This window comes from Neophocaena asiaeorientalis, unplaced genomic scaffold, assembly GCF_003031525.2.
Source record: "Neophocaena asiaeorientalis asiaeorientalis breed wild unplaced genomic scaffold, Neophocaena_asiaeorientalis_V1.1 scaffold243, whole genome shotgun sequence".
In the NCBI taxonomy this organism is placed as follows: domain Eukaryota; kingdom Metazoa; phylum Chordata; class Mammalia; order Artiodactyla; family Phocoenidae; genus Neophocaena; species Neophocaena asiaeorientalis.
In genome coordinates, this window is record NW_020173113.1 from 239,234 (window position 1) to 251,361 (window position 12,128).

At 39.9% G+C, this 12,128-nt stretch overlaps 1 protein-coding gene across 1 annotated transcript in view; it reads right to left on the minus strand.

Annotated features, from left to right (window-relative positions):
- The window catches only part of RP2 (RP2 activator of ARL3 GTPase), a 44,425-nt gene extending 32,583 nt beyond the window's left edge, over positions 1-11,842 (minus strand). Inside the window, exon 1 of the mRNA XM_024743528.1 lies at positions 11,545-11,842. Within this exon, the coding sequence (XP_024599296.1) occupies positions 11,545-11,646 (102 nt within the window). The 5' untranslated portion in view covers positions 11,647-11,842. The remainder of the gene's footprint in view (positions 1-11,544) is intronic.
- Between the last annotated feature and the right edge of the window lie 286 nt (positions 11,843-12,128).

The following is a 12,128-nucleotide window of genomic DNA, read 5'->3' on the forward strand; positions in this document are numbered from 1 at the left end:
GAGGGTGGGAGGGAGGGAGACGCAAGACGGAAGAGATATGGGGACATATGTATATGTATAACTGATTCACTTTGTTATAAAGCAGAAACTAACACACCATTGTAAAGCAACTGTACCCCAATAAAGATGTAAAGAAAAAAAAACCCACAGTGCTAAATAACTCAAGGTTTAAAGAAATCATAATCAAAACCTAAAAATACTTAGGAATAAATGTTAAAACACCAACTACGGAATGCAGAAAAAATGGTACTTAAATAGCTACAATAAAAACTCTCAAATTAATGAGTTAAATGTCCATCTTAAGATATTAGACAATAAATAGTAGAATCAGCCTACTTTCTGTAGTAGAAGGAAAAAAGATAAAAATAATGGAGAGATTAATGATTTAGAATTCAAATATACAATAGAAAACATCAGCAAAGCCCCAAATAGGTTTTTTTGGGGGGGAAAAATCTAAAAATTGGGAATTCCCTGGTGCTCCAGTGGTTAGGGCTCCATGCTTCCACTGCAGGTGGCATGGGTTCGATCCCTGTTCGGTGAACTAATATCCCGCTAGCTGCGCAGCATGGCCAAAACAAAAAAACAAAGAAACAAAGAAACAAACCCAAAAATGAGGCAAACTTCTGGTATGAATGATCAAGAGAATAAGAACAAAAACAGTATGAATGAAAAGGGCATATAATTATAAATAAAGTAGAAGTTAAAAAGAGAATAGGGCTTCCCTGGTGGCGCAGTGGTTGAGAGTCCGCCTGCCGATGCAGGGGACACGGGTTCGTGCCCCAGTCTGGGAAGATCCCACATGCTGCGGAGCGGCTGGGCCCATGAGCCATGGCCGCTGAACCTGCGCGTCCGGAGCCTGTGCTCCACAACGGGAGAGGCCACAACAGTGAGAGGCCCGCGTACCACAAAAAGAAAAAAAAGAGAGAGAGAGAATAACAACAACTATATACCAACAAGTTAAAAAACATTTTGTCCATGAAATGAATGCATCTCTTAAAAAATAACTTACCACAGCGAAGTTGAGAAGAAGTTAAAAGCTTAAATAAAAAGCTATTACTACTAAAGAAATAGAAGCAGTGGCTAAAGTGTTCCCACAAAGAAAACACAAGACTCTGATGGTTTTATAGCAGATTCTAGTTTTATTCATCCCAGTTTTATGCAAACCTTTAAAGACAATAGAAAAAGAAGCAACAGTCCTAATTCATGCTACTAGTCTGTCCAGCAAGAAATAAGAAAAACAAAGACATAACAAAAGAAAATTTTAGGTCCATTTCACTCATGCCTATAGATGTTTTGAAAAAATTGTCAATTAAATCAATCCTAGAAGAAGAGAAAGCACCACAACCAAGTTGGATTTGTCGCAGGTAGTGTAAAAATGGTTCATTATTAGAAAACCTTTCAATGTAAGTCACTACTATATGATATCAACTCACATTTTAGTCCTAACTCCTATCACCCTCCTATGGGAACTTTATTCTTCAGTAGATCTGACACACTTGCTGTAACTTGTCTATGCCCTCTCATTCTCCTTTACCCAGAAGGCTCTCTCCTAGTTCTTATACTTGCCCACCTGTCACACTTTTCCTGTGACGCTTTCCAGTTCCCTCAACCAGAAGCCTGCTCTCCTTTTTCTGAGTACCTACATTACATTAAATACCAATCTACATCCCCTTATGTATCTAAAACTTTGGACTTGAATCCTATAACCAATCTATTTAAAACAGAAACACCTCCTCCAATAATATTACCCCTTTACCCTTCTTTATTTTTCTCCAAAGCACTTAGCTTCTTTTTAATCACACTATATACGAACTGTATTTATTGTCAGTCTCCCCGCTGCCCTCCATTAGAACATAAACTACATGAGCGAAGGGATTATCTGTTTTGTTCACCCGTTTTCCCCAGCACTTAGAACAGTGCCTGGCACCACAGAGGCCCTGCACACATACTTACTGAACCCATTTTAACTACTTAATCTTCATTACCTCAGAGTATAAGCAGAAGTAGGTGGTCTCCAGGTATCTCTTGAATAAACAAATATGAAGCATAACTGAGATTGATGATTATACACTTCTCCACACCCCATCTCTCTACTTCATCCCCAAAGAAGACAGACTCTGAAATGTATTTTTAGGGACATTCACTTAGGTCACTGTTCAAGTTGGCCAACTTCTGAGTAGGAAGATAATTATACACAAAGCCAGGCAGAGACACTCCTTTTAATGTCAGTCCTGGGTCTCTCCATTTTACATACTCTTCTGTCCCTACCTGCAGTAAAAGGAGGCTGAGGCTGCCTTGCACTTGGTAGAGCCAGTGGAAGGGGATGGGAATGTGGTCATGGAGTAGGCTAATGGGATCTTGATCGACTCAGGAACATGCAAGAGTGGTTTAAGTTGGTTCTGCTTTAGGCCTTAAGGAGGATAAAAAACGTTCTCTGGTCTTCTTCAGCTTGTCTTCTCAGCACCTGTCTACCTCGCACAGTGGGAGTGAGATGATCTAGAGTGCCACCAATAGGTTTTTTGGAAAAGGAGTCCAGGAGTTGGCCTGTCTCTACCAAGGCCTCAAACTCAATGAGCAAGGGGAATCTTCAAGCTTCAGTTTATGGTTTCTCTCACTGTACCAGAAACTCCTTAAAAATTTTACGTAAAATTTTGTGTGTATTTTCCTGGAGAATTGATTTGGGCTTCAAGATTCTGGCCAAATTATCTTTGCCTAAGACAGACAGCAAGTTCAAAAGTTTGCAAGCATATTTATCTCCGAATTAAATAGGAAACAAACCACTGTTCAGATAAAGATAAAAAATAAAAGTTAATACTTCTTACTTAAAGGAATTCAGCTAATTTTTTTGGCATGGGAAATGATATATATTATAAATGTACAGTATTAAACAGAAATTTCAACTATATTAATTATAATATATTATAATTAGTACTATATTAGTAGTTGTAGTTGAGACCTGTTGCAAATGCAGAAAGAAAATCTATTCTTAACTTTAAAATTACTGAGCTGCTGTCTTAGTCTGCTTGGGCTGTGTTATGGACTGAATGTTTGTGTCCTCTCAAAATTCATATGTTGAAGCTCTAACCCCCCAATGTGATGGCATTTGGAGGTGGGGACTTTTGGAGGTAATTAGATTTAGATGAGGTCATGAGGGAGGGGCCCTCACGATGGGATTAGTGTCCTTATAAGAAGAGATCTCTCTCTCCATGCAGGCAGGCACCAAGGAAAGGCCACGTGAGCACATGGCAAGAAGGCGGCTGACTACAAGTAGGAAGCAGGCTTTCACCAGTAAGAACTGCAGAACTCTTGGCACACTGCAAGTTCGTCCAAATCCCTGCACTAACAGACTTGACCAAACTCTAGCATGGCTTCTACTAGCACAAGGCTTTGTCCCTAGAATGACCCCAGGTTCCCATTAAAATGCCTGCCTGAGGAAGCTCAACTCTGCAGGAAATTTTACTATTTGTTCTAGCCAACATCTGATGATAGGCCACTGACCTCCCTGTCTTAAAGCATTTACTAAAAAGGGCTTACAATTGTGACTGTATCTCTTACTAATGAGAAGTGTCCTTCTCAAGGACCTGAGATCCATTCCTATGAAATGTAATTATTAGGAAGGATAGGGCCTCTGTTTACCAGTCTCTGTGGGAGGATAAGATCCTAACTTCTAAAATTGCCAGCTAGGGGCTTCCCTGGTGGCGCAGTGGTTGTGAGTCCGCCTGCCGATGCAGGGGACGCGGGTTCATGCTCCAGTCCGGGAAGATCCCACATGTCACGGCGCAGCTGGGCCCGTGAGCCATGGCCGCTGAGCCTGCACGTCTGGAGCCTGTGCTCCACAATGGGAGAGGCCACAACAGTGAGAGGCCCGCATACCGCAATAAATAAATAAATAAATAAAATTGCCAGCTAACACGACTGACCTAATCTTATTTACACAGACCAACTTTGTAATTTTTCACTTCTCTGACTCTACTGAGTCCCTGCTCTCCCTGCTCCCTCATTCTTCCTTAAATGGCTTAAGTCACCTCTGCACAAATCAGAATGGAGCTCAGCTCCTTCCCCCGTCAGTAGTTACTGAACAAAAATCTGTTTTCACTGCTTTAACTAATGTCCAGCTGTATTTATCTCTGACACCAGACACTGGATCTGTTGGTACCTTGATCTTGGACTTCCCAGCCTCCAGAACTGTGAGAAATAAATTTCTGTTGTTTAAGCCACCCAGTCTACGGTATCTTGTTACAATGGGCTGAACAGACCAAGACTGGCTACCATAACAAAATAATACAGACTGGGTAGCTTAAACAACAGAAACTTATTTCTCACAGTTCTAGAGGCTGGGAAGTACAAAATCAAGGTGCCATTGTGGTTGGCTTCTGGTGATACCTCTCTTCTTGTCCTGCAGATGGTTGCCTTCTTGAATTATCCTCACACGGTCTTTCCTGAGTGGGTGCATGGCAAGCTTTCTGATGCCTCTTCATATAAGGACACTAATCCTATCAGATCAAGGCCCCATTGTCATGACCTCATTTAATCTTAATTACTTCCTTACAGGCCCCATCTCCAAACAGAACCACACTGGGAGTTAGGGTTTCAACATATGAATTTGGAGGTGGCTGCGGGGTGGGGCGTGGTGGGGAACCACAAACATTCAGTCCATAACTGCTGCCAATGCTGAGGAATTAAATGTGATTTACTGCTCTACATATTTTATCGAAACACCTCAGTTCTCGTAGTTCACTGGGTGAAATTAATCCTATAACTAAAGCGTTCTATAGTATAAAATTATTTGGACTATCGTTATGATCTACAAAGGAGAAACTTAGGATTTACATTGCTGTACTTACTTTCTCAACAATTCCTGAAAGCTCTTCAAAACAAAAAGTGACAATAAAAAACTTGAAGCTTAGTACCATAATAATTTTGCAAAAGTTACTAGTTCTCAAAGTGCCCAAAATCACAAACACGAAAGGTGAAGTTTTTAAACTACTTTTTCACAAGAATCACTTATGAAGTGAGCTTAGTTTAGGTCATATTTCTAACTACAATCCTTGAAAGGTAGTGGATATACTCTCAAAAATCAAAGAAACATTTCAGGAGTTGGAATTCACCTAATATAGCTAATAAACTTAGGTAAGTATTATTTTCCTAACAGAAAACAAAAGTGAACATCTTATTCTTTCACTGAGCAGTTATGCAAATTTTTCATTAAAATTCACCTCCACAGTTAAACTTCCATAGTGATAATCTAAGATGAAATAATGGCATTTGTTAGTTTTAATGGAAATCTGGTCTGGGTAGAAGTTCAAAATAAGGTAGAAGTTCAAAATACTCCTCAGGAGTATAAGGAGCACTATATAGGCACCAGGCACCATTCTAAGTGCTTTATAATCATTCACTCAATCCTCATAAAAACCACTATGAGGGTTGTATACTATAATTATCTCTATTTTACAGATGAGAAAATTGAGGCACCCAGAGGCTAAATAACTTACCCAAGGTCACATAGTAAATGCTTGAGCTGAGTCTCAGACCTAGGCAGTCTGGCTCCTAAGTATATTCTCTTGGCTGCTTCTTCGTATTCAACCATATGCAAACAGAAGCCAATGTTTACTAGGTGAATAAATCAATGGAACAGAATTCAAAAACAGACTTATGTATATATTGACAAAGGTGCAAAGGCAGTTCAATAGAGAAAGGATAATCTTTTCAACAAATGGTGCTGGAACAATTAGACATCTATATGTAAAAAATAAAATAAGAAATCTCCCATACTTTGTATCATATTTAACAATTAACTCAAAATGGATCATAGAACCTAAATATAAAACCAAAAAGTCTAAAACTTCTAGAAGAAAACAGAGGAGAAAACGTTTGTAATCTTGGTTAGGCAAAGATTTCCTAGATGTGAAACCAAAAACATGATCCATAGAAGAAAAAACTGAAAATTGGACTTTTATCTAAATTTTGAAAACTTTTGTTCTTCAAAAGACACTATTAAGGGACTTCCCTGGCGGTCCAGTGGTTAAGACTCCAAGTTTCCACTGCAGGGGGTGTGGGTTCGATCCCTGGTTGGGGAACTAAGATCCCACACGCTGTGTAGCAAAAAAACAATAAATAAAATGTGAATCTTTAAAAAAAAAAAAAGACACTATTAAGAGAAGACAAGTCATTATTTGGGAAAAAAATATTTGCAAGACCACATGACAAGGGACTTGTATCCAGGATATATAAAAAACTCTCAAAACTCAATAATAAGAAAACAAATAACCCAGTAAAAAAAATGGGCAAAAGGTTTTAATAAACACTTCACCAAAGAAAATATACAGATGGCAAATAAGTACATGGAAAAATGCTCCACAAATAATTAGTCATTAGGGAAATGCAAATTAAGCCACAATGAAATACCACTACACTCCTATTAGAATGACTGAAAATTTTTTAAAAACTGACCATACCAAGTGCTGGTGAGGATGCAGAGAAACTGGATTTCTCATACATTACTGGCGGGAATGCAAAATAGCACAGCTGCTTTGGAAAAGGGTTTGGCACTTTCTTATAAAGTTTAATATACAATTTCCATATGACTCAGAAATCCTACTCCTAGGTATTCACTCAAGTGAAATGAAAGCTTACGTTTATTCAAAAACCTGTATGCAAATGTTTATGGTAGTTTTATTCATAATTACCAGAATTTGTAAACAACCTAAATGTCCTTCAACTGGTGAATGGATAAACAAATGTGGTAAATCCATAAAATGGACTACTACTCAGCAATAAAAAGGAACTCCTGATACATGCAACAACATGGATGAATCTTAAATGTGTCATGCTAAGTGAAAGAAGCCAGACTCAAAAGGTTACCTACTACATGATTCCATTTATAGGACATTCTCAAAAAGATAAAACTATAGGGATAAAAAACAGATCAGAGGCTGGAGGCAGAGTTGACTACAAAGGAGCATGAGGAAATTTGTGGGGGATGATGGTACTGTTCTATATCTTGATTATGGTGATAGTTACATGACTGTATTTGTCTGTCAAAACTTATAGAACTGTACACTTCAAACGGGTAAATTTTACATTATGTAAATTACACTTCAATTAAAATAAACAAATTATTTAAAACTTAAACATTGTTAAGTCAGTTTCAAGGCAACATAGCTATGTAGCTGAAAGGTAATTTCATGAGTGAAAATAACAAATACCAGTACCTTGATCTTATATACATTGATGACAAGAGAAGGTGAAGTATTACATTTATATAACACATCATGTTGCTAAATATATAACCACAAAATAGAATTATGAAATTTTAGGATTAGAAAAGATTTTTCATATCATCTAATTGATTTTTAATCTAATTTTACATCCTATCACATTCTCTCTGTTCATTCAGATTTGCCTGAATGCTTCTATTGATGCTTACCTCTTCTCCTAAGATGCTCAAAGAATTAAAGAACTGGAAGGGATCTTAGGAAATTGAGGGCTGGAAAAGCTAAATGACTTGACCAGTGAGATATAGTACAGGGCAGAATGCAAATTAAAACCCCAGTCCCATACACTTTCCACTCCGTGCACTTTTCCCTTTTCCCACTTTATATGAGTGAAGAAATTGGAACCCCCATACACTGCTGGTGAAAATGTAAATGGTGCAGACACTTTGAAAAACAGTTAGGCAGATTCTCACAAAGTTAACCACAGAGTTACTATATGACCCAGGAATTCCACTCCTAAGTATACATCGAAGAGAAATTAAAACATATGTCTACACAAAAGCTTGTACACAAATATTCATAGCAGCATTATTTGTAATGGCCAAAAAGTGGAAACAAGCCAAATGTCCATCAACTAATGAATGGATAAACAAAACGGACAGTAAAATAAAATTTATTTATAAATAAAATGAAATAAAATATCTACTCTGTTAATGTCATTCAGCAATAAAAAGGAATAAACTACTGATATATGCTATAATATGGATGAATCTCAAAAACACACTAAGTGAAAGTAACAAAAGACCACATATTGTATGATTCCACTGATAAATGTCCTAAATAAGCAAATCTATAGAGATAGAAAGTAAAACTGTAGTTTCTAGGGGCTAGGAGGAGTGAGGAGTAACTACTTATGGATCTGGGTTTCTTTTGTGAGGGATAAAAAAGTTCTAAAATTAGATCATAGTGATAGTAACATAACCCTGTGGACTTGCTGAAACTATTGAATTGTACACTTTAAATTATTAAACTGTATGGCATATGAATTTATCTCAATAAAGCTATTTTAAAATGAATAAACGAAGAGCTAGTTACTTCCTTTAAGCAGCAACAACTTTATGTAAAGGATTTAAAACATGTCGACAAGTTTGACACTTCTCCCATCAAGAGGTCCCCTCCCCTTGGACGCAGGTGGACATCTGTGATTGCCTCAACCAACAAAATATAGCAGAAGTAATGCTACATCACTTAAGAGGCTAGTTAGAAAAAGCCATGCAGCTTCTGCCAGTCTCTCTTAGGACACTTGCCCTGGGAACCCAGCCATCACGCTGTGGGGAAGCACAGGCTACAGGAAGAGGCCTCTGGCCCTTAGCCCCAGCTGAGCTTCCAGCCAAAAGCCAGCATCAACTTGCCAGCCAGCTCTGTGATTAAGTCATATTGAAAGCAGATCCTCCAACCCCCAGTCAAGCTGCTGCAGCTGATGCCAGATAAAGCAAAGAGCCAACCTAGCTAAGCCCTACACAAATTGCAGAGTTGTGAGCAAAATAAGTACTTGCCATTATTCTACGCCATTAAGTTTTGGGGTGGTTTGGTATGCAACAATGGATAACTAGAATACCTCACGTACTTAAAAGGCTAAAAACAGCATCTAGCCCCCTACTCAATGCAGACACTTCTTCCTAGTAGGTCTCCATCCAACCTCTGCCTGAATGTTTTGACCAACATGGAGATCAGTTCTTCACAAAGCCACCCTTTCCACTGAAGAACAACTCTGGGAATTATGATCTGCCTTATACTGAGACTGGTTCTGTCCTGCCCAATCTCTGGCCCAAGTTCTATCCTCAGAGGTGACCAGTACTGTCTAACCCTCTTTCTCAAGACAGGCCTTTACCTTATTAAACAGTAGAGAAATTTTTACCAGGTTTGATTTTATAACTGAGGAACCTGAATGGACACAGATGTGTTGTCCATACTCAAAATCACAATTTTCATACCTATGCCATCATTTCTATTGTCTAGAAAGAGTACTGGTATGAATAACTAGAAAATGAAAGCTACTTTTCTATACTACTCATCTTCCCGTGATACTTAAATATTTCCTGTTTTAACTCAAAAAAGCCAGTCAGCTCTTCAAGGGCAGGGATAATAATTCTTATAATTTTGAGTTTTCCTTGGTGTTTGAGAACATATATATTGAATAATTTTCTTAGTTATGGGAGGCAGCATACAGATAACAAGGATAAAAGCATTTCCTTCCAAATGATTTAAACACAGATCTTACAATCCAAAAATATTTCTCATCATGTCAATGTAGTAATTGTACAATAAGCTTTTTTTTTCCAAGTCAGCAATAGAAAATGAGCTTCTTACACTGTTGATTACAGTATACCAGTTGTCATGACAACACTGAGTCCCCAAACATTCTTTCTAATTGAGACAATTTCTTCTAGCTTCAGTCCCCTAAGACTGACCCAATTACACAAGTCAAAACCCAAAACCCAGAGGGTGCCTCTCAATAAAGATACTCTGATTACACAACCTAAGGAAAAATCTAAACACCACTTTTCCAAGTTGCAAGGAAACTTTTCAGGCAATGCACTTTTCTTTTTTTTTGTACTTTCTTTTTTACAGCTAAGTCTTACAAGTTGAATGGTAATTGTCTGATATAACTTTAAAATTGTTTATGTTATAGTCCATGATCACATTAGAGACCTAAACTTTTAATACAAACCATTCTGTTAATATACATCCAACGTATCTCATTTATGTTCTCTGGGCTGCATTTGCATCCCATTCTTTTTAAGGTACAATTAAAATCTTCTAGGAGCAAGCAAGACCATGCTAAACTCAGTAAAAGTATCACTGGACTAATACAGAACATTTGCACACTACCCATACTGACCTCATGAGAGGTAAGGAGCCAGAAAAAAATCTTTAAAATCACATAAAATTTAGCAGGCTATCATAAATTAGAGGTACCCTAGAGTGAATTCTTAGTAATTCCAGAAGAAAAAGAAAAAATTCCTAAAAGAAAAAGCAATGTTGGGAAATGTGGTATCTCCACTGTCTCAAAATGTAAGCTAGTAATTCTTTCTCTAATAGTCCAGGAGAATTTTTAAAGGGTTTGTTTTCAGACAGAAAATATAGTATTTTCCACTGTTACATTATAAAATGCTTCTATCAAGTATGGATAAAAGAGAATTAATAAACAGACCATGCAACCCTGTGAAACAGGGGCAGAAAGATGGGGCTGAGAAGTCTGTAAAAAGCGTCCAATTTTTAAAATCTGACACTTGGAGAACTGAGTTTATGTGAATACATTCTGCTGGGGACTGGAAATCATGTGGGATGGTCTATGAAATCAAAACATTAGTAAGACATTTACTATAAAGTAGTCATGGATACAGATATGTTTATTAAGCAAGGAGTTAACTGTTCATAAAACTCATTTAAAAGTCTTTATTTTCGTTTGGATGAGAAAAATAATTGATGGATCAAAGTATTTTACTAAACACAAATGGAGAACTATGTAGAAAGAGGAAGCATTATGAAATTTATGACTAAGTGCGCTTTGTGTAAGACTAGTGGACGTGTTCAAAGCTTTTTCGTTTCTGGCTACATAGAAAAGTAAAAATAAGGGCGTTTTCATTCATGAAAGCAACAATAAAATATTGCCTGGTTTATGCTGGTTATTTTCATCTTACGGTCTTAACACACATTCCAAGGCTGATTCCATTTTCATTATTCCTTTCGGGTAAGTGGAAGAGGAGGTCATACAAAGCTGTAGGTCAAACGGTCCACTTCGTCATTGAGAAAATTCATCAGTGGAATATATCAGGAGGCACCAAAGAGATTTACTGGCTAGGGCAGACAAAAGAGAAAACAACCACAGAAAGAACACAAGCCGCGAAAGAGATGAGATCAGTTCCATGTGTAACTCGAGGACTGGACAAAACCCCGCTCGGAGCTGCGAGTGAAACGAGATGTGAGATTTGGGGCATTCCGGGTTCTCCTTCCTTCCCTGGAGTCCATCCTTGGACCGGAGGGCAGGGTGCACAGAGAAGGGAAAGCCCGAAGTGTCCATCTGCCTGGACAATGAGCTCTAGGGCCCCTTCCAGCGCTGCACCGCCCTCCGTGGAGCCCTCTCTGACGCTGAATTTCACTGCTCCCCCAAAAGTCATTCACTCCGACTTCAACTACTCGCGGGAGAGAGCGAGCGCGCAAGAGCGGCAGCTGCTGGGTCCGCCCCCTCAGCGCTGCCCGGCCGCTGGGGACCCTTGCCGAGCGGGCTCGGGAAGGCTGAGACCAGCCACTACGTGACGTTGGTTACCTTCTCGCGCTGGTCCCAGCTGTACTGCTTCGGCCGCTCCTCCTCGCCCTCCGGCTGCGACTCCTTCTCAGCCTTCCGCCTCTTGGAGAAGAAGCAGCCCATGGTCCCGGCCCGCGGGGTCCCACTAGCCACTACTCCTCGCCGGCGCGCTGGCTTAGGCACCTCCTGGAGTTGTGGCGTGAACCCCGGGGGCCCGGGTCCCGCAGCAGTCCGGACACCACCCTGCGGAACCGCCAAGCCGCCCGCAGCCTCGGTTCGCCGGCCAGGCCCAAAACCCCTTCTCTTTTTCCTCTCAGTCGCCTTGACGACCCACCGCAGCCAATGACCGCTCAGCGCCCTGGGAGCCAATCCAAGTCCCGCGAGCAGCCCTGCGCGGCCTATGAAGAGAGGCCGACTTACGCACACAGCCAATCCACGCCCGGCTCCTGCGCCAGCCCCCAGGGGCGGGCCCGGTCGGCCCATACGCACTCACCGCCACCACCACCCCCAGCCCTGCCCCGCCCCTCTTAGGACTCAGCGGGGCTGTCCTGCTGCAGGGAGTGCAACCTCGGCAGACAGGTCGTTTTGCCCTAGGTTCTCAGTTT